Raw genomic sequence first — 21,240 nt, 5'->3', positions numbered from 1 at the left:
CGAAGTTCCCGATGAACATTCATTGGCTGTCAGCTCTCCAGCTTATAGCGCCGGCCAATCAGACTAACGAGACAATCAAACAGGCTTTACTTTATCGTAGCCAGTCTCAGACTAGTTGGTCTCAGTCGTTGGGTGTGTCACATTAGGCGATCGTCTTCATGGGAGCGCTGCCCACCGCTTCCGACAGGCTACGATTATGTAAATGAAGGCTACGAAAAATGAAAATTGCTTGAAAAGTCGACTAATGTGACACGGCCTTTTAGATCATGTGGTCACTCAGTAACTCTGTTTATGGTGATATTCATTGTTATTTTTATTATTATCGTTATCATCGATAGCAGTTTTATACTGTACTTGATATGACGGATAAATAGTAATACTAATTCTAATAAAGTATTATCATCACAATTCGTGTTTGGTCAAGTGGCTTTCTGAATAACACAAAATGAGCCAGTGATAAGAACTGATTCCGTAATCTTGTGGTTTTTAAAAGGCCCTCTTTACAAGAACAGACGTATACTTGTTTTTAATTGTATTATGTCATTTAGATAGGAACGCGCTTTGTATGCTGACAGGCTTCATGGCATTAAGTCGTCCATGTGAAATAAAATGCCCTTTGTATGAGCAGTCCTCGTCTTCATGGCCTGGAGCGTCGCTTTCGTCCGCTGACAAGAACATTGCGATCCTCACGCAGGCATACAGGCCGAGTTTGCGAGCGGGCGGCGACGTGAAGCTACAAGTTAAAACCCCGTTTCCGCACCTCCCTCGCTTAGCCCCAATGTCTTGTTTATCGTTGTGCACCCTTATGCAAGCGAGTGGACTCTTGCTGACTCAGAACTAAGGCATTTTATATTTAGATTGGGGCAAGAGAACCTACAATAAAAGAGCGGCCAAACAGTCGTGAGTCGCTGAGACTCTACCGAGCCACAATGGCGCCGGCTGCTACACAGAGGGGCGCAGAACATTCGTGGTAACCGCATAAATAGCCGAACTGTGCTGCCGCAAGGCGTCCTCCTCGAGGACTGCGTTATAACTTTATACAGCGCCTTATACTTAAAGGTAAAATCTCAGTAAGTACTGCGCACTTAGTGATCCCCGGTAGAAGTGTGAATTAACACCGAGGTGAATATTGGATTTGAAGACACTGCTTCATTTCAAAGCGTCCATCTCCTAGCTGTGCCACATCCAGAAAGTTCTCCTGTCAGTGTGTCAGTCAAGACAACGTAGCAGGTAATGAGCTTGTTCAGCGTGAACTAGGACTTAAAACTGGGAACAAATACTCGATCAGGGCAGACTCTCCCAAATAGGCGAACTAGGCAATTTTCTGGGGCAGCAAAATTTCGGAGGCATTTTGTTTAAAATCATGACCTTCATGTACCCCCCCCCCCCCCCCCCCCCCCCCCCCTCCTCTTTAACTGGATATCCAAGTACACATCTTCCAAAACCTCAAGGGGGTCTCTAACCCCTCATTGATCTAACAACCATTTATGATTTGTATAGAAACCAGAAGGGGCGCTAAGCCCATGATAATATGAACGATGCCCTTGCCAGCATCCTCTGCCTTTGATTAAAAATACATAAATCGACTGCCCACGAGACAGCAAGGAGACCCCAACATACCAAATTTAAAACCATATACAAGTCTGCTAGGAGCACAAACAGGGAACCTCCAACAGTCCCCCAAATAATTTTATGTGCCCCATAATCTAAGGTTTGTGCATGAGTTGTACAGCTTGGCCTAGGGAACCAACAAAAGCTATAGTAGGCCCTGTATTCAACATTCTAATTTTATTAAAAAATATAGTAAATTTATTAAAAAGAGCACAAGCAAAATCTTCCTTCATGAGATCTAGGTGGGGTTTGGGCAAAGTGCAGAGGTGTCTCAACAACTCCTGCACCAACTTATCAATTCTTCTTGGGCCGTTGAGTGCAAATAAACATGTGCAGAAATAATAATGGCCACCACTTCAGCAATGACTTTGACCTTTCACTCACAAATATTCAGATGGGAGAGTAGAGCCCCCCCACCCCAAAAAAAAAAAAAATCTGTGCCAGCTCACTCGTTATGCTATTATTCAGCAGGGGGGTCTCCTACTCTTACTGTGTAGACAGGCACTTTCTGATGCAGGTGTGACCACCGCATTCATTGGGCAGTTTGCCCACAGTACCAAAGGAGACCTCAGTCCCCTCCAGTTGAGATTTACTGTCCAAGTAAAAGTGAGATGTTTTGCCAAGCAGGTTGTATTTACATCTGTGGGGGACACTAGTGCCGCTTCTCTCCATTTTCTTCATGACTCTCTACATGGTGGTGGTGGTGGTGGTGCTGCTGCTGCAATGACTGATTGGCATCATCTTCTTCATAATCCGATTCCTAGAAAGAGATCAGAGTTTAAGGAGAGATGATGGACAACAGGAGCTAGCCTACGAGTGGGCAGTGTTGATTATTGCCCACCTAACGACAAAGACCAGTAAAATTCCAGGTTTAGCTAATTTTGGCATTTAGTTGGCCTCCCTTTTTATCCAAATGCCCAAAACAGGATGACATCCTAGTAATGCCACTGTGCAGTTCCCAGGGAAGCCATACCAACGTTAGGTGACCCCTAAAGTACTGACCTCTGGTTTTCCCCTCACCTGAAAGCATTCAGCACAGCACATCACCATCCTCTTCTTCATGCTGGGTTTCTTCTTCAGGTTCTCCTCCCTGAAAGGGACAAATGAAAGCATCAGACATAATACAGCAAAGGGGACTAGCATCCCCAAGACCAAGACTTACTCCTCTGAAACTTCAATAGGTGACGTTCTGTAGCCCAGGCTCCTCCTTTTACACAGCAGGTCATTCTGGTACCCAATTATCAGTGCCAGGACGATAAGTGTCAGCGCAGACGGGATGAGCACCAAGGAAGCTAAAAGAGTGAACTCTGTGAAGGAGAAGGTCCACCCTAAAGGAGAAAATGGAGGAACAAAAACGATAAAATCAAATTTAAATGCCCTCATGATAACCCCTAGGGGTCCCTCCTCAAGGGCAGTACACACTGACCACTTCCACTCCTCCTTTCTCATTATAAGATTGTATTCTTTGTGAATTGTTACCTTTGGGTGTCACGGTGAGGGTGGTCTCACCCAGGCTGCCGTGGACATCTGGGGGATTTCGCACTGAGCAGGTGAAGGTGCCATTGTCACTGAGGGACGCATTTCGAATTTGAATGGATGCATCTCTCTTGTTTATATCCCCCCGCCAGTGGATCCTGTCCTTGAACTGCCCGTCAGTTGGAGGAAAGGCCTCTTCCTGGTAATGGAAAACCTGCAGGGGGCAAGAATCAGTGAGGGGGGCTGAAAAGCCACCATGACAATGAGCATGAATTGAAAGGTCTGGGGTGAAAGCTTAAGAAGCATAATGACTGTGCAAAGTCACCATGAAGAAAAAAAAAAAAGGATGGGGTCGCTTTGAGCAGCAGAACATCTAAGAACAAAAGTGAAAAGTTGGGTGGGTCAGTCTGGTCTGAGGAATGAGGAGATCTGGGGTCGGTGCAGACTGAACATGACAAAGGGTGAGGATACCTGGGGGGCCGGGTGGTGCGTAAGACAAGAGCAGTGGTGCTACCTGGACTAGTGTGTCGTGAGGATGACTGGTGTCAGTCCACAATACAGAATGACAGTAAGATACTGGAGACTAGTTGGTGTGACAAGAGTGACCAGTACAAAAGTACATGGGGTCAGTCTGTCGGTCATCATGAAAAGAAGAGCGTGTTTAAGATTATATTTTATGCTTATAGTATTGTCAATAAATATCTCTATTTTGATCCTTATACACTGCTGTTGGGGGGCGTGTTTTGGACCTGCTCTGTCTCTAGGTATGTCAGAGGACTAGGACTTGGTGAAGTGGGGTCTAGCCTCACGTTGGGGGGCAAAATGGGGGCCTGGGGGGTTGGTGGGGGAGAGAAAGAGGGCAAGCTATTTCTAATCTATTCTTTTAATCCTTATAAGTGCCAATGCAACATTAGGCTTCACGGCAATAACTCCTGGGGAAAACTGGAAAAATATTAATATAATTATTAAAGTGCTACTCTGCTGACTTAGCTCTCATTCTCATGGGTGGGGGTCAATTTGTTTCAAACCAGTTTTGTTAAGCTTGATCTACATGTATGGAATGTTTTTTGATTTTAATAAAAAAATATTATATATATATATTTTCATGGCATTCATAGTCTGAATCACAATCTGATTGTATGGGTGGCTACCTACCAGGTAACGCTTGTGGTTGGTCTGCAAGTTGGCTAACATCCGCCACGGTGCCCTTTCAGTTGCGAGAAGCAGATCATAGAGTGGTTGAATAGTTTTACCGTCAAATAATGCAAAGAGTATGCGACACGTGTTTCGCCCTAATTCTGGGCTCATCAGGCGTACACACTCACTGCAGCCCCCTCTCGGGGATTGAACCTCAGACGTCAGCGCTGAAGCCTTCGCCACGGCGTGTAGTTTGTTCATTTGACAGCCTGTAGATCGGGGTAATTACATTCATGGCATTCATAGTCTGAATCACAATCTGATTGTATGGGTGGTTACCTACCAGGTACCACTTGCGGTTGGTCTGAAAGTCGGCAAACATCAGACTATGAATGCCATGAATGTAATTACCCCGATCTACATGCTGTCAAACGAACCACACGCTGTGGTGCAACGCAAGAGGCTTCTAACGCTGACATGATATATATATATATATTATAAATAAATAAATAAATAAAGAAAAGCAGCGTGATAATACTTGGGATCAGTTTGTGCAGTGACTGGTTGATAAGCAGATTGACAACGAGAATGACCTGCGAGACCTGGGGTTCGCTTATGGAGAAGGGTGACCACGAGGAAGAGTGAAGAGCTCTGTGGTCAGTTAATTCGGTAAAGTAGCTAAAGAAGGAATGTGCGTATTGGCAGTGAATGTACACGGCAGAGTGAACAAGAGTGAGCAGATCTGGGGTCAGTTAGTGGAGTGGAGTGCCAATCAGCCATAGTTCAGCTGTGCTGAGGAGAAGCACAACAGACATGGCAGACAGGTGGGCCAGGCAGAGGCACCAGGGACACCGCACTTCACAGCTAGATGGTGTCAAATATATGGACGACTGTCCTTCTAACCTTTGACAGACCCAAAGGTCAGGGTGGAAATGTCCTGCAGACAGTCTAATTAACCTAGCGACACTTGTAGTCGTGGCCAAAAGTTTGGAGAATGACGTGGAATATTAATTTTCACAGAGTTTGCTGCCTCAGTTTTTATGATGGCAATTTGCATCAACTCCAATGTTCTGAAGAGTGATCAGATGAATTGTGATTAATTGCAAAGTCCCTCTTTGCCATGACAATGAACTTTATCCCAAAAAACCCATTTCCACTGCATGTCAGCCTTGCTGACGTCACTTCAGTGATCCTCTCGTTCACACGGGTGAAAGTGTCGACGAGGACAAGGCTGGAGGTCACTCTGTCAGGCTGATCGAGTTACAATAGAGAGGTGAAGAAGGTCTTAGGACGCCAAAGAAAGTCCAGCAAGCACCAGGAGCGTCTCCTAAAGTTGATTCAGCTGCAGGCACCACCAGGGCAGAGCTTGCTCAAGAATGGCAGCAGGCAGGTGTGAGTGAGGCGAGGACTTTTGGAGGAAGGCAATTTGCATAAACTCCAGAATGTTCTGAAAAATGATCAGATGAATTGCAATTAATTACAAAGTCGCTCTTTGCCATGAAAATGAACTTCATCTCATAAAACCACTGCATGTCAGCCCTGCCACCAAAGGACCTGCTGATGTCACTTCAGTGATCCTCTCGTTCACACGGGTGAAATTGTTGACGAGGACAAGGCTGAAGGTCACTGTCATGCTGATCGAGTTACAATAGAGAGCTGAAGGAGGATTCATGGCACCCAAGAAAGTCCAGCAATCGTCAGGAGCGTCTCCTAAAGTCAATTCAGCTGCAGGAACCACCAGGGAAGAGCTGGCTCAGGAATGGCAGCAGGCAGGTGTGAGTGAGGCGAAGACTTTTGGAGGATGGCCAGGTGGGTGTCAAGAAGGGCAGCAAAGAAACCAAGAAAAACATCAGGGACAGACCGATATTTTGGGATTGGACTGCTGAGGGAAGATCATTTTCTCTGATGAATCCCCTTTCCAATTCTTTTGGGCATCCAGAAAAAAGAGAAGGTGAGTGGCACTACCATCAGTCCTGTGTCAAGCCAACAGTAAAGCATCTTGAGACCATTCATGTCACATGGGGTTGCTTCTCACCAAGGCAGTGGGCTCACTCACAATTTGTCCTAAGAACACAGCCATGAATAAAGAATGGGACCAAAACCTCCGAGATCAACTTCTCCCAACCATCCAAGAACAGTCTGGTGACAAAACGATGAACAATCCAGCATGATGGAGCACTGGGCCATAAGGCAAAAATGAGAACTAAGTGGCTCGGGGAACAAAACATTGAAATTTGGGGTCCATGGCCAGGATAATCCCCATTGAGAACTTGTGGTCAATGCTCAAACAAAAACTCCCAAATTCCGACAAACTCCAAGCATCGATAATGCAATAATGGGCTGCCATCAGTCAGGATTGGGCTCAGAAGTTGATTGACAGCCTGCCAGGGTGAACTGCAGAGGTCTTGAACAAGAAAGAAGGGCCAACCCTGCAAAATTTGACTCCTTGCATAAACCGAATGTAATTTTCAATAAAAGCCTTTGAAACTTATGAAATGCTTATAATTCTACTTCAGTACACCATAGAATCATCCGACAAAAAGATGTAAAAACACTGAAGCAGCAGACTTTGTGAAAACAGACATGTGTCATTCTCAAAACATTTGGCCACGACTGTGGAAGCAGACTGGCACGGGTACCCTCAGCCCCAGTGAAGGCACTCAGTCTCAGGACATTCAGCAGAATCAAAATTTATTGTACGGCGCACATACAGACTCGCTACAAATGCAATGGGCAGGAAGCCATGGACAGCTCTACATTTATTACAGCACTTATTACACAAGACATTATTCATCCTCATCTGACTCCGAACATTCCCCTGCTTTAGTTCTGCCCCTTATTAATTTCACCATCATTTTTCAGCTGAGGGGGTGTCAAAACCCCCCCTTTGTCCATCATGTCTGTCTGACAAGGCTTTACTCCCTACTAGCTCGTCGCTTGCTACCTTTATTAACAGCCAAAGAGTTCACATCCTCTTTCTACGCGAGGGGCCCATCCTTTTCCAGCTCTCCTGCACGTCTGACCTTTGGCTTATGAACTATCGGTGGTTTTTAGCTCATACAGAATAATAATATATGTAGGCATAAATCTTTTTAATCTCTTAATGCTTAGTAAAATACAGTACAGTGATCCCTCGCTATATCGCGCTTCGCCTCTAGCGGCTTCACTCCATCGCGGATTTTATATGTAAGCATATTTAAATATATATCGCGGATTTTTTGCTGGTTCGCGGATTTCTGCGGACAATGGGTCTTTTAATTTCTGGTACATGCTTCCTCAGTTGGTTTGCCCAGTTGATTTCATACAAGGGACGCTATTGGCAGAAGGCTGAGAAGCTAGATTGCTTACTTTTCTCTCTCTCTTGCGCTGACTATCTGTGATCCTGACGTATGGGGATTGAGCAGGGGGGCTGTTCGCACACCTAGACGATACGGACGCTCGTCTAAAAATGCTGAAAGATTATCTTCACATTGCTATCTTTTGTGCAGCTGCTTCCTGAAACGACATGCTGCACAGTGCCTCGCATACTTAAAAGCTCGAAGGGCACGTATTGATTTTTGACTGAAAAACAAACTCTGTCTCTCTCTATCTCTCTCTCTCTCTCCCTCTCTCTCTCTGCTCCTGACGGAGGGGGTGTGAGCTGCCGCCTTCAACAGCTTTGTGCCGCGGTGCTTTGCATACTTAAGCGCCAAACAGCCTTATTGATTTGTTTGCTAGAGATTGTTTTCTCTATCTATGTGACATTCTGTGCTCCTGACACGCACTCCTTTGAAGAGGAAGATATGTTTGCATTCTTTTAATTGTGAGACAGAACTGTCATCTCTGTCTTGTCATGGAGCACAGTTTAAACTTTTGAAAAAGAGACAAATGTTTGTTTGCAGTGTTTGAATAACGTTCCTGTCTCTCTACAACCTCCTGTGTTTCTGCGCAAATCTGCGACCCAAGCATGACAATATAAAAATAACCATATAAACATATGGTTTCTACTTCGCGGATTTTCTTATTTCGCGGGTGGCTTTGGAACGCAACCCCTGCGATGGAGGAGGGATTACTGTATTTACTTTTCTAATATATACAGATGACCAATTTCAAGAATGCATTTTTCTATACACTCAGGTGACCAAAGCACATATTAAGTTCCAAATGGACCATGAGCCAATATGGGACACTATTGAAACTTCTAAATCGGGTTGGGGGTTTGAAGTAGTATCCAGAATGAAGATGAAGGCTGGATTACTACTGACTCACCATCTGTGGAGTCTTTCCATTCACTGGGCGGTAGGACCAGTCAATAGACAGCTGTGAAGTCACCATCGCTGAGGACTTGAAGGTGCATTTCAGAGTGATGTCATCTCCGGCCGAGCCAGTGACCTCTACGTCTGTGTCTATGGTAATCGCATGGCAGCCAGGAAGCGCTGCAACCAAGAAGGTAAAATGATGACTGATCTTATCAGAGGGCCTGCATAACCTCAACAGGTTGGTCTACAAGGCACTATAAGGACACCCCAGCAACGTGAACCAGTTTTCAGCCAAAACTGCAAATGAAGTGCATGTGAGCATCTGTGTGTTTACCTGATCAGAGCTCCCCCTGGAGGTGACTTACATGCAATAAACAGCAAGGGATACCAGCAATGTTCTTGATTAAAAGCTTCGCTGCACTGAATTCTTCTCAGAACCCAATATTTCCATTGTTGTGTGGAGATGAAGTCTAAACCACTAGCAAACGCTTGGCGCAACTTCCGTTCCTCACAGCACAAGTTTACTCCCACACTCACAGAAACACTGCACAGTGGGGGGATTTGAATTAAATAATTACCACTGGGGGCCTGACACAGGCCAGTGAACACATGCGAGTCTTCTTGTGTGCACGTGTGTCAGACAGAAGCCAAACAAACTGGAGCTTGTGTTAACAGTCTTTTTTTAATGAAGGGTTAAAGCACCCCCTAGTGGCAACCTACATGTAAGCGATAAATCAGTGTAAATGACCTTTTAACCTATTTTCTGAACTCGGTTGCAATTAAAGTGTATGAGGAGAGATGGAGCCCTGGCTGATAGTTACCAGTGCCAACAGGGAACGCCAGTCCCATAAGTGTCTAATGTAATTAACAGTGCTTAAGGGAATAATTCCCAAAAGAAAGAATTATCACAAGTTGTATGTGTTTGGCAGCCTCACACACAAGTCTTCACAACTGTGTGAGAAAGAAATTAAAATGGGACCCCATGTGGATAACTGCCTTTTAACTTGATTTACAGCTCCACCTAGTGGTAAGCTGTGGGTCATAACAATGCAAGTACTTCAAGTAAATGATCTGTTAATCTGTGGCTACCATTATCTTTTGAGGGCTGAATATTTTTTCCAAAAACCTCAGTTTTCCAAAAAGCACACAATGCACTGATGTCACACAGATCAACATAAATCGTCTGTTGCTGCGTGCTGTTGCTGCTGTTAGTGCCTGTTCGGCATGTCTGGCAGTGAGACATAATATGGTTTGTACCTCTTGTCGTCATAAGTGGTGGTCTTCCTAGGCGAACACTGCTGTAAGTGTATCAGCTACACGAACGTGTTCAGCATCACGATCAGCAGTTGACCGATAGGCTGATGCTGGTACCTTACTTTCGTTTTCGATATCCATCTCCAGATCACTTGCATCAAAGTCAGAGTCCGATTCAACAATAATACTTAAAACGTCCATGGGGTATTTTGCTTTGGACATTTGATTTAGTCTCGCCAGATGTTGATGCCATTTCAGAGGCTGTTTGCTCTTCACTACTCACGCAGGGAATCAAGGTCAAATCAACAAAGCTACATAACTTTCCTTCAAGCAAAGAGAGTTGAACTAAAATGTAAGGGCGAATTTTGTCGCAGTTTACAGCTCATTACCGTCCTCTACCCCTGAATTTCGACAAAAGTCAACATCAGCCCTGAAAGAGTTAAACTGCGGGGAAACTGGGCCTACAGGAGCTATCCCACCACAGGAAGTTTGTTTTCAGGAACAAATTAGTTCCTGGGCTATGTAGGCGCTGAGCCACTGTTGTGTTTTGTGGTTGCCACCGCACAATAGGAACTGTGTCCTTTATGCAAAATATGTGACATTATAAAGAAGAGTGGTGTGGAGCAAAGTGATCAAGTTGGATGGTTGGGAGACAAAGTCAGAGAGGTGAGATTGCGTTGGTTAGGACGTGTGCACTTTGGCGACAGAGTCGCTTTCTTTGAGCTTCATACTGTAGCCTCGCACTTCCAGGCCGGACAGACAGACACTTCCACACATCAACATTTACTATTATTTATGTTATTATTGTTCATTTCATATTATTTTATTCATCATTACTATTATATGTATCATTATACTTTTGAGATCTAATAAAAAAATGTAATCTTCATGCCAAAAAAACTTTTTACTTGTTTATTTGGAATAAAATGCAATGCTAAGGAGGTTAATGCTCACCGATCTACAGTGAAGGGTTCAAATATTGCACCTGCTGTGTGGAAATATCTGTCCGCGCCCCCATGGGTTGTCCTCACGTCCCCACATATGCCCAAAGGCATGCAGTTAAAGCTTGATTAGGGGTGTGGGTGCGTCAGTGGGCAGTGCATTGGACTGGTGGCCCTCTGGTCCCCAAGACAATAAGGTGGGCTTCAGAAAGTTGCATTACGGGACTTTCAGTACATTACAGATTGCATGTTATGAAGACGACCTGTTTAGATTCAGACAGACAGAGCCATATGGGAGAAATTTGGAAAACAAAATGGAAAAGACTTGCTAAAAATGCAAAAAAGGATTAATTTAAAAATGTAAACAAGCTTGGACAATCAGATCATGCTATTTAATAGCAAGTGGTAGCACAGTGGTGCGGTGCTTAGTGCCACTTTCTTACAGAGCCTGAGATCAAATGCCATCTGCATTGGCACAGTACGAGTGACTGCAGCCAACCCCAAACCAGGACGGTAACTTTGAAAACAGACGCAGAGCCGGCTTACAGAAATTCAAAACTGCATTGCAGACGAATGTCATCAAATGCACGGGGACTTGCCATTGGGGGCGTTTTTGACAGAGTGCTTTTTATAGGCATGTGCTGCATTTAATTTAATAAGACATTGATCACAACAAAAACACAAAAGAAGATTCCCAGAAATGTACAGAGAGAGAGAGAAAAACAAAGAATCAGGGGATTATCCAGCGAGCATTTAGGAGTAATTTAACAGCAAATTAAATGAAGGAAAAAATAGAAAAGGTAAGAACAGTTGGGCAGAAGACGAACATCAACAGACAAAATGGAAGACAAGCAGTTTAGGGACAGGGATGATAACAAAACATGTGAAGAGATGCGCCAGGGACAAATGGGAACAGCAGTCGCCGGGTTTGCAAGGGATAAGCGAGAGGCAATACCAGAGCCTTACTGTAATGTAACCTCTAATGGTTATATTGTATACAACTATGCATAATGAATATGAAAGTACAGTTTGCTAAGCAGTAATAGGAGGCTAATAACCATATGAACATTAAGTAATTTTTGATTGATTTGTTATTCCTTTAAATTGATTTGTGTTCCATTATGCTAACCTGCATCAAGCTTTAAAGGAACACTCCACTTAAAAATTATTATTTTTTTTTTTTTTTTTTATATGTTAACTTACTCTGTGTAGCTTGTAGTGATGGCCAAGAAAAAATTCTAAGCTTGTGTTGTTTTTCAGAATGGACAAAACAGAATTTCTGATATAATAATCAGCCTCTATGGTGAACAAACACTGGACAACAGCAAATCATGTCAAAAATGTCCATAAAAAATCATCAAGTCATCTAGTCGTACGCTCACAACATTCCAAAACATGCACTTTTATAAAAATACCTGCTAGAGTCAGGTCTATAAGTATTTGGACAGTGATGCAATTCTCATCATTCTGGCTCAGTGCACCACCACAGGGAATTTGAGGGGAATTTTGAAGGGGTTCACCAAAAACATATGAGCCGTTTAGAAAAGACGGACATTTGTATACATACCCCCCCAACCCCCCTTAATCAGGGGCTCAAAAGGTATTTGGACAAACTCACATAATCATGAATATAACTGTCATTCCCGATATTTGGCCGTAAATCCTTTGCAGAAGTCCGAAGTCTCCAAGTGTTGCATTTCCACCCAACTGATGCTTTGCCAGGCCTTTACTGAGGTCGTCTTCAGGCACTGCTTGTTCGTTGGACTTTCTGCCATCAGTTTTGTCTTCATCATGTGACACACACATCCAGTGGGGTTGACGTCAGTTGATTGCCATTGAAGAATATTCCACTTCTTTGTCTTTAGAAGCCCTCGGTTTGCTGTCACAGTACATTTACTCTCATTGTCCGTTGGTACTGTGATGTGGCGTCTGTCAGTTCTGCAGCATTTGTCTCAATCGGACAGACAGTGCAGTCCTGGACACTTCAGAATTCATCCTACTACTTCTGCCAGCAGTCATATCATCAATAAACACCAGTGAGCGACTTCCATTGGAAGCCATGCGTGGTCAGGCCGTAACACGGCCTCCACCATGTTTCACAGAGGATGTGGTATTCATCAGATCATGAGCCCTTCCTTCTCTTCTCCATACTCTTCTCTTTCCATCATTCTGGTACACAGTGATCTTAGTTTCATTTGTCCAAAGAGAACTGTCCCAGAACTGGACAGGCTTTTAAGTAATGTTTTCTGTCAAAGTAATCTGTCCTACGCTTGAGGCTCACCAGTGGTTTGCTCCTCGTAGTAAACCCTTTGTCTTTACCTTCATGAAGTCTTCTCTTGATTGTAGACTTTGGTGATGACATGTCTGCCTCCTGGAGGGTGGTCTCGATTTGGCAGAAGGCCATGAGGGGGTGGTTCTTCACCAAGGACAGGATTCTGTGATCATCCAGCACAGTTGTCTTCTGTTGTTGTCCAGCCCTTCTGGTGTTGTTGAGCTCACCAGTGTGTTCATCCTCTTTAAGAAGTTGAGTTGACCACTCCTGGTGTTTTTGCCATCTTTCTAAAGTGTTTGTTTTGTTTTCTCTGACTGTTTTTACTTACATGGCCAGCTCTTTGGACTTAATATTGAGAGTTCACAGTGTCAGATTCCAAATACAAATTCAACTCCAGACCTTCTACCTGCTTAGTAGTTCATGAAATAACGAGGGGCCTGCTCAAACCTGGCTATGGGACAACTGGTCAGTCAAATGTCCAAATACTTATGTGCCCCTGGAAATGGGTGGAACCATCTATAAAAATCGCTGTCATTCCTAAATGGCTCAAATGCTATTTTTAAAAAGATCCCTTGAATGAACTCTTTTAGGGTGGATGTCGACTTTTTGTCGACACAAGGAGTTGAGGGCGGATGTCGACTAAACATTCAGGGGCAGAAGGTGAATAAAACCTGCAAACATCAATACATCATCATTACATTATAAGTAGACTCTCTTTGCTAGAAGGACTGTTATACTCATTGACTTGAAGTTGAATCCCTGCCTGTGCATGAGTAGCATAGAGTAAATGACGTTTAGAATGGCATTGACTTTGGACAGGACAGCAAAGTGAATGCGCAAAGCAAAATACTCCATGCGTATTATTAATTTATTTATTGCGTTAACAGACTCTGACTTATTGAAATCTGATTCTGATGCAAAAACGAAAGTCAAGTAGCTGCATCAGCTGATTGGTCCCCAGCTGATCATGTAGCTGACGTGCCTATGGCAACATTCACCTGAGAGGACTACACAGATACTGCACATGAGTTGGAAATCAAAAACGAAAGTCAGGTAGCTGCATCAGCTGATTGGTCTCCAGCCGACTGCAGTGCTGAGTAGCCGATGCGCCTATGACATCATTCGCCCTGGGAGCTCTACACAGACATAGATGTGTGGGAGGCAAGCTGGCAACTGGACTTCAAATGACATGGTGTGCCAGTGGGCACAACCAGCCACTTGACTACTTTAAGCTGTTTATTTCCAGAAAGTACCTTTCAGCTTATGAATGATGAGACAAGCAGGTATGTAATAATTATGTGAAATTACGTACTGTAGGGTCTTATGGAACATAAAGCAGAGTGACATTTGTCATAAATAAGTATGTTATGTTGATTTATGTATGAAACCATTGCTTTGTGTGCTTTTTGGGAAAATATTGAGCCCTGGGACAAAAGGGAAACAAAATAATTAGCCCTAAAAGAGTTAAAGTTGGAAGTCTACAATTCAATCACATAATGACTGCTTTATTTCAAATCCACTGTGGTGGCATACAGAACCAAAATTATGTAAATAGTGTCACAATCCAAATATGTATGGACCTGACTGTATATAATAAAACATTAAAGGTCTGGGTATCCAGCCCTTCGGAGCAATCGGATTGGTCAGTTTAGTTTTGACGATGCGACAAAAAAGGAAGTGCAAGTGCCAGACCCACGAGGGGGACTGGAGGTGCATGTAGACAAAGCCCGATTCGAAAGACGAAGTATAAAACCGGACAGGAGGTGAGAAAGGCGCCTCAAAAATAATGACAGAGTCTGAGAAGCAGGCTGTATGGGAGTGTGCTTGAGAGATGTGTGTGTCCAAACCTCTCTTTAAGCGACACTCCAAGTATCGAGGAAAGGCACTAAAAGCTACACTTAGGGCAAAACATAGAATAATTTTAAAATATCTGCCATTTTTCCACTGTTGCTGGGTACAGTGATGACAATTTCGGAAACTACAAGGAAATTGAGTCTTCATCCGGGCTGTCCCATTTATTGTACGGAGACAGAAAACAAAATGTCAAGTGTTTATCCCTTCAGCGGGATCGTCAGAAAAAAAAATGCACAAGGCTCGTCGATTCTAGTGGGATACTCTAGCCAGTAATGACGCCTCTTTCCAGGACGCACAGGGTTTTGTGACAGCTGGACCGGAAGGGGTTGAGTCAAGTGCCTTGGCTTCTCAGCACTATGGTGAAGAAGGAGATGAAATCTGTTGCGGCAGCGCCCCCTTTAGTTCTGACAGGGTATTACATACCTCGACCAAGCCTGTGAGGAGGTCATCCGACACACATGCGTGACATGGTCTTCAAGTTTTTAAATAAACCACTTCTGAATAAACTGGAACTCACTCAGACACAAAACAGCATCTGAACTGTAGGCCCAACTCCCACCATTGCATGTTCATTCATAGGGAGTGAGGCACAACTGCAGTGCTTCCGGATCATTTCCTTAATATCAAAACTTTAGAGCCTCAGAGCCATACATCACCACGGTTTTTGATTGCAGTTTCTTGGCGGAAGTATGATTAGAGTAGTTTAAGGTTAGGACTTTGAGTGGAGAGCATCAAGCATAGACATGAGGCAACGGCACTTCCACCCTGAAACCGCTGCTCATTATATTCATTGACTTTTGCCAAGAAACCGCGGTGATGCATACAAACTGCAGTGACGTACAGCTCTGCGGTCGAATGCTTCTCAATCGTTTGGTGAATTGACCTTCAGCTTTCTGAAGCATCTCAGACATGCACCACATTCTCTTGCCGAATACATTTTCACTCCTTTTTCTTTCATTTTTTAATCTTTAGTTGTACCAGACTCTCAGTGCACGCTTTCGCTGATATCACTTTACGGCAATATTTGCCAATGAGAAAAAGGTCACTGGATTGAATTCCTGACCAATGAATGAGGAGGAAGGTGGGTCTTCAATTTAAATGCTCCTTTGTGTCTAAACATTCCATTTGCATTCACAAAAGCATTTTCTGAAAGTTATTTACATGCCTTAATAAAAGGACAAGCGTCTCTGTGTCTGCTGTATCCACCCAGTTGCTATGTCTCTGTTATCCAACAGATGGCACATCAAGCATTAGCACCGAGTTTACAAATCCTATACCAAATGGCATGCAACAAATGCACCACCTGTTGGAATGACAAATGTAATACTTTTGATTACTACAGTACATGCATTACAAAATACTTTTCAATAGATGGATCGACACAAATGTTAACGCTGGGGTCTATGTTGACTTTTCAGCTTTCAACCCATCTTAGCTGGGTAGCATAGCTAGTTTAACAACATTTTAGTAAAAATGCATTTGATTGGATCATGGATAGCATACAACTGGATGACCTGACGTGGATTATGTAACTCGAGCAATATGAGATTTTCTGATAATGTTTATGGTTGTCCAGCGTTGGTCAGCAAGCAGAGACCCCTATTACATTAGAGGGATTGTGTCTGTTCTGCCTGAAAACATTAGAGATTAAAAGCTTTTCTCAACCACCACTACAAATCACATGAGGTAAGTAACATATATGGATATCTCAGTTGTGGGTGGAGTCTTCCTTTAACTCTAAAGGAGGCGGGGCTAAAGTTATTACTGTGGTAGAGCAGAACTCGGAGCAGCAGTTCTGTAACCTAAGGAAAGTTTGTCAGGTTAGTGTAATTTGTAACATACATCAGGAAACATTTATGCATTGGTAAATGTGTTTATTATATTTGTTATTTTAGTTAAGCTCAGCAATAAAGGTCTTGAAAATTTTAAGAAATAAATCCAAGTTTGAAGTATCACAATCTGCTCGAAGTGATGCACAGCATGGAGCTCGCTGCTTTAAGCAATACCAATTAAAATGCTCAAGCTGCTAAATTGGGTTTTTTAAAAAAAGGATGTTGAGATGTTCACTTTCCAAAAGACGAGTAGGGTAAAGTGAAGCCACGTTGCAAATTTCAATGTAACGATAGCCATCTAGCAGGCGTGGCACATAAAGTCGCATATAAGGATACCACTGGTTTAGGAGTTTATCTCCCAACACTGAAAAGTTAATGGCAAGAGAGTGGATCAGAAATTGGGACCCCATTGGCCTTGAGAATCAACTGGAGATGGTGACACAAAAAAAAGAAGAGAAAGCCTGGAGTTCCACATTCCAAGACTGGAATCATCATAAACAAACATCACCAAGTGTTGCAATATCTTGATCTGCCCGGTTTTCAAAAACAAGATGGATTTGCCACCAACACAGAGCACCACAATGGAAGATACAGGGATGTGTTCGTGCAAGACAATGGAAACGCCAAGCTGTTTCTTTACTATTTATCAAATCTAGAAAGTGTAATAATGTACATTTAAGGGGCTTTGTAAGCTGCCTTCTGTTCTTTTTGCTACAGTGGATGTGTGTGTGTATATACATACATACACACACAGGCCATTTTATTAGGTACAACTTGCTAGCACCTGGTTGGACTGCCTTTTACCTTCAGAACTGCCATAATTCTTCATGGCGTTGACTCAACAAGAAGCTGGAAACATTCCTCAGGAATTTTAGTCCATATCGACATGATATCTTCAGCAACTGTGTGATGTTTTGTCGGCTGCACATTCATGATGCAAATCTCCCGTTCCACCACATCCCAAAGGTGCTCTACTGGATTGAGATCTGGTGACTGTGGAGGCCATTTGAGTGCAGTGAACTCATTGTCATGTTCAAGAGACCAGTTTTAGATGATTTGAGCTTTGTGACCTGCCTTGTAATAGTGATGGAAGTGGCCATCAGAAGATGAGTACACTGCGGTCATAAAGGATGGACGTGGTTAGCAACAATACTGAGGTAAGCCATGGCATTTAAACGATGCTCAGTTGGTACTAAAGGGCCCAAAGTGTGCCAAGAAAATATCCCCCACACCATTACACCACCACCGGCAGCCTGAACAGTAGATACAAGGCAGGATGGATCCATGCTTTCATGTTGTTAATGCCAAATTCTGACTCTACTATCTGAATGACGCAAAAGAACCCAATACTCGTCAGACCAGGCAACGTTTTCCAGTCTTCTGTTGTCCAAATTAGGTGAGCCCGTGTGAATTGTAGCCTCAGTTGCCTGTTCTTAGATGACAGGAGAGGTACGCGGTGTGGTCTCCTTCTGCTGTAGCCCATCTGCTTCAAAGTTCAACATGTTGTGTGTTCCGAGATGCCCTTCAGTTGTAATGAATGCTTATTTGAGTTACTGTTGCCTTTCTATCAGCTCAGACCAGTCTGGCCATTCTCCTCTGCCCTCTGCCATCAACAAGGCATTTTCACACAGACAGCTGCCACTCACTGCATATTTTCCTGTTTTTGGCCCACTCTCTGTAAACCCTAGAGATGGTTGTGTGTGTAAATCCCAGTAGATCAGCAGTTTCTGAAATACTCAGAGCAGCCTGTCTGGCACCAACAACCAGGCCACGTTCAACGTCACTACACTCTCCTGTCTTCCCCATTCTGATGCTGTTTGAACTTCAGCAGGTTGTGTTGACAATGTCTACAGGCCAAAATGCATGTAATTAGCGGATTAGATGTTTGCGTTAACAAGTAGTTGAACAGGTGTACCTAATAAAGTGGCCAGAGAGAGAGACACAAAGAGTGAGTGAGTGTGTGTGTGTGTGTGTATGTATATATATATATATATATATATATATATATGAACTGCTTCTAGCAACTAAGAGGATGTGGCAGAGGTTTGCTGACTGGCCAACCAACCACTAGTGTTACCTGGTAGGTAACCACCCAAATAATCAGGTTGTGAATCAGACACACACACACTTCTGCTATGTATTGCCTTTGATTCCCGTTTGTCTAATCCTATTCCTCTGATGACCTGGTAGTTTGTCAAAAGCTTTGGAATAAAAAAAAACTATTAAGAAATGCGATTCATTTTCTCCCTTTGTGGATTACTATCTACAAATATGCAAACCATATCACTGACCTTTGTTGCTATGAATATGGCTCACTACCTGCACATCCTCATTCAAAGAATGAACAGAAAATATGAAGATCAAACACCATTTCTTTACCATAATTCATCAAACGATGACAATTCCTGTAACACTTAACTAAACAGACAGACGGAGTGGCTCTCACCCCACCAGATACAAGTCCTATCAGCAGGGTATCATCTTCACACGTGCTAATGGAACAATGGCCATTATTTTGTGTGTGATCACTGGAGCAGTCTTGAGGGGGCTCTTCATCTTGAATGGATGGCTTTTGCAATTCAAAGGAAAAATCCCCCTACAGTATGTCCATAGGGTGACATTACTTTTCAGAAAGTTAAGTTAGATAGCAGTATGTGAAACCACAACCTCAGTGTTCCAAGTTCCAGGCCTTAAGCACTAGGTCACCCTGCCATTCACTGGAAGGCAATCAGCTAGAAATCCATCCATCTTTTAAATCCACTTCATGCAGGGAAGCTGGAGCCTGGCCCAGCAAGCACAGGGTGCAAGGCAGGAACAATCCGTGGACAGGACGCCAATCCATCACAAGGCAAAAAACACACAAATACGAGTCAATTTAGCATCACGAGTCCACCTAACCTGCATGTATTTGGACTGCAGGAGGAAACCTATCACGGTGACAACATGTAATGTCCATGCAGGCAGGACCCAGAACACGAGCTCCAGCCCCCTTGTTGTGAAGCAGCAGTGCAACCCACCGCATCACCGGCGTGAAAATCACAAACCAGAAAAGAGAAAACAATTTCCTGAACTAGCAATATTTCAGCCTCAGTGAGTGCTGTCCATTATGTCTATGTATTTCATGAAATATTGGGGGTAGGTAAGGGTTCGGCTCCATTTAGATCATTTCATACACAGCAGAATGCTAACGATTTCTGGAAGCAGAATATCTAATTAAATATCACACTCCATAAAGCAAAGCAATTGGTATCTAATGATGAAATTTGCTGGAATACAAACACTTAAGAGCCTCGATGACCAGGACTGCCCATTCCTGCTTTAAGAGATTAACTGATGCCACTAATCTGTCGCCTGCAAATGCATCTGATTTGATTTGTGAGCTCCAACTAGTAAAAAAAAAAAATTAAATTAAATTAACGGAGACGCACGCCTGGCCGCTTCCTGGGCAGCCCAAAGTATGGCGGAAGATCGCTGTCAAAAATAACACTTAAAAAGTTAAGTCAAATTCACATTTTACACGGACTCAGCTCAGCCTGTCATTTTTGGATTTGTCCCTGTCGCTTTTTACTTATTATTTTAGTCGTTTTCTAGTTGGAAAAGGAAAAAAAAACAGGATTTTTGGGATACGGGAGCTCGTTTGTTTAGCGAATTAGCTAAGCTGTCCCACCGTCTCATCTGGAGTTATGAGAACATAAGGCATGTATTTATGTTGGGTGTGTAATATTTTAATATGTTTTATCATTAGTTTGTAGGATGTTAAGTTGGAATCTGCATGTTATCTTATCATAACAAATGAACTGAATTAATCGGACAAACTAAATAAAAACTTCGGCTGTGCGTGCCGTGAAACTTGGTGGTGGAGCAAAGAAACACCGACAGTTTGAACGCTCAGTTTTATTCCTGGAAGTTGTTAATTTCCTGTCATTTTACAGGATCGTACTTCAATACTGCTTTAAAAGGTGCGAGTGGTTTTGCAAAAATAAGCTGTTTCAGCTCCGAAACATTCCCAGGAAAACAGCGACCGAAAGAACACCCACATTAAAAAAAAACATACAACAAGGTACAAGTTAACCTCCCAGAAAAGTAAAATCCCGAACCACGACCACCCCACCTCGGGGACTAATCCTTCCACTCACCGAAACTCCCCAACAACAAAGTCAGGTACAAAATGCGTCTCATTTCGAGGCCATCGAAACTCGCTCACGACTCCATTTTGCAGAGCTCACCTGCTCGCAGGTGCAGCCGGAAGTGCGCCTCGGGTACGGCCCCGCGCGCACTCGACAAGCGGGATGGCGCAGGGAAATAATGAGCTCAGAACTTGGATGCCGCGAACACGACTAATTAAGATACATTGACGGGGCCTAGAGGGGTGGGTGGAGTTAATGCTACAGTCGGAACACATTCCAAACCATGACCTACCGGCGAAGAGCACAAAATAAAAAAAAAATCATTCGGCAGCGCGTCCCCGCCTCCTGTCCCGAACACGCGCATTCCAGCCAAACCGGCAAAACAGGGCGTTCCTGTACGTGACGTCATGTCAGACGATTTCGGGCACTCTGCCCGGCAGCTGCTATATTTTCTCACTTCAGGAAGTTTTTATGCGCTCTTTAAATGCTCATTTAGAT

At 43.5% G+C, this 21,240-nt stretch overlaps 1 protein-coding gene across 1 annotated transcript; it reads right to left on the bottom strand.

Annotated features, from left to right (window-relative positions):
* Window positions 1–1,773: 1,773 nt before the first annotated feature.
* On the bottom strand, window positions 1,774–20,914 carry mpzl3 (myelin protein zero-like 3). Its single transcript, XM_028808481.2, has 6 exons — window positions 20,752–20,914; window positions 8,473–8,639; window positions 3,091–3,301; window positions 2,774–2,939; window positions 2,632–2,701; window positions 1,774–2,371 (listed from the first exon to the last, which is right to left on the bottom strand). Exons 1-6 carry the CDS (start codon window positions 20,792–20,794, stop codon window positions 2,264–2,266), a joined length of 765 nt encoding a protein of 254 aa, XP_028664314.1. The 5' UTR covers window positions 20,795–20,914; the 3' UTR covers window positions 1,774–2,263.
* Window positions 20,915–21,240: the final 326 nt, after the last annotated feature.

Source organism: Erpetoichthys calabaricus, chromosome 9 (genome assembly GCF_900747795.2).
Source record: "Erpetoichthys calabaricus chromosome 9, fErpCal1.3, whole genome shotgun sequence".
NCBI classification, from domain to species: domain Eukaryota; kingdom Metazoa; phylum Chordata; class Cladistia; order Polypteriformes; family Polypteridae; genus Erpetoichthys; species Erpetoichthys calabaricus.
The sequence above is the reverse complement of the archived record's forward strand: the minus strand, read 5'-3'. Positions and strand labels throughout refer to the sequence as shown.

Excerpts from the sequence above, each read along its gene's own strand:
- mpzl3 (XM_028808481.2), bottom strand. The coding sequence starts at position 20,794 with ATGAGACGCATTTTGTACCTGACTTTGTTGTTGGGGAGTTTCG. Across the intron at positions 8,640-20,751 it reads TTTGTTGTTGGGGAGTTTCG|CGCTTCCTGGCTGCCATGCG; the intron begins GTGAGTGGAAGG and ends TCTTGGTTGCAG. Across the intron at positions 2,372-2,631 it reads GCTGTGCTGAATGCTTTCAG|GAATCGGATTATGAAGAAGA; the intron begins GTGAGGGGAAAA and ends ATCTCTTTCTAG.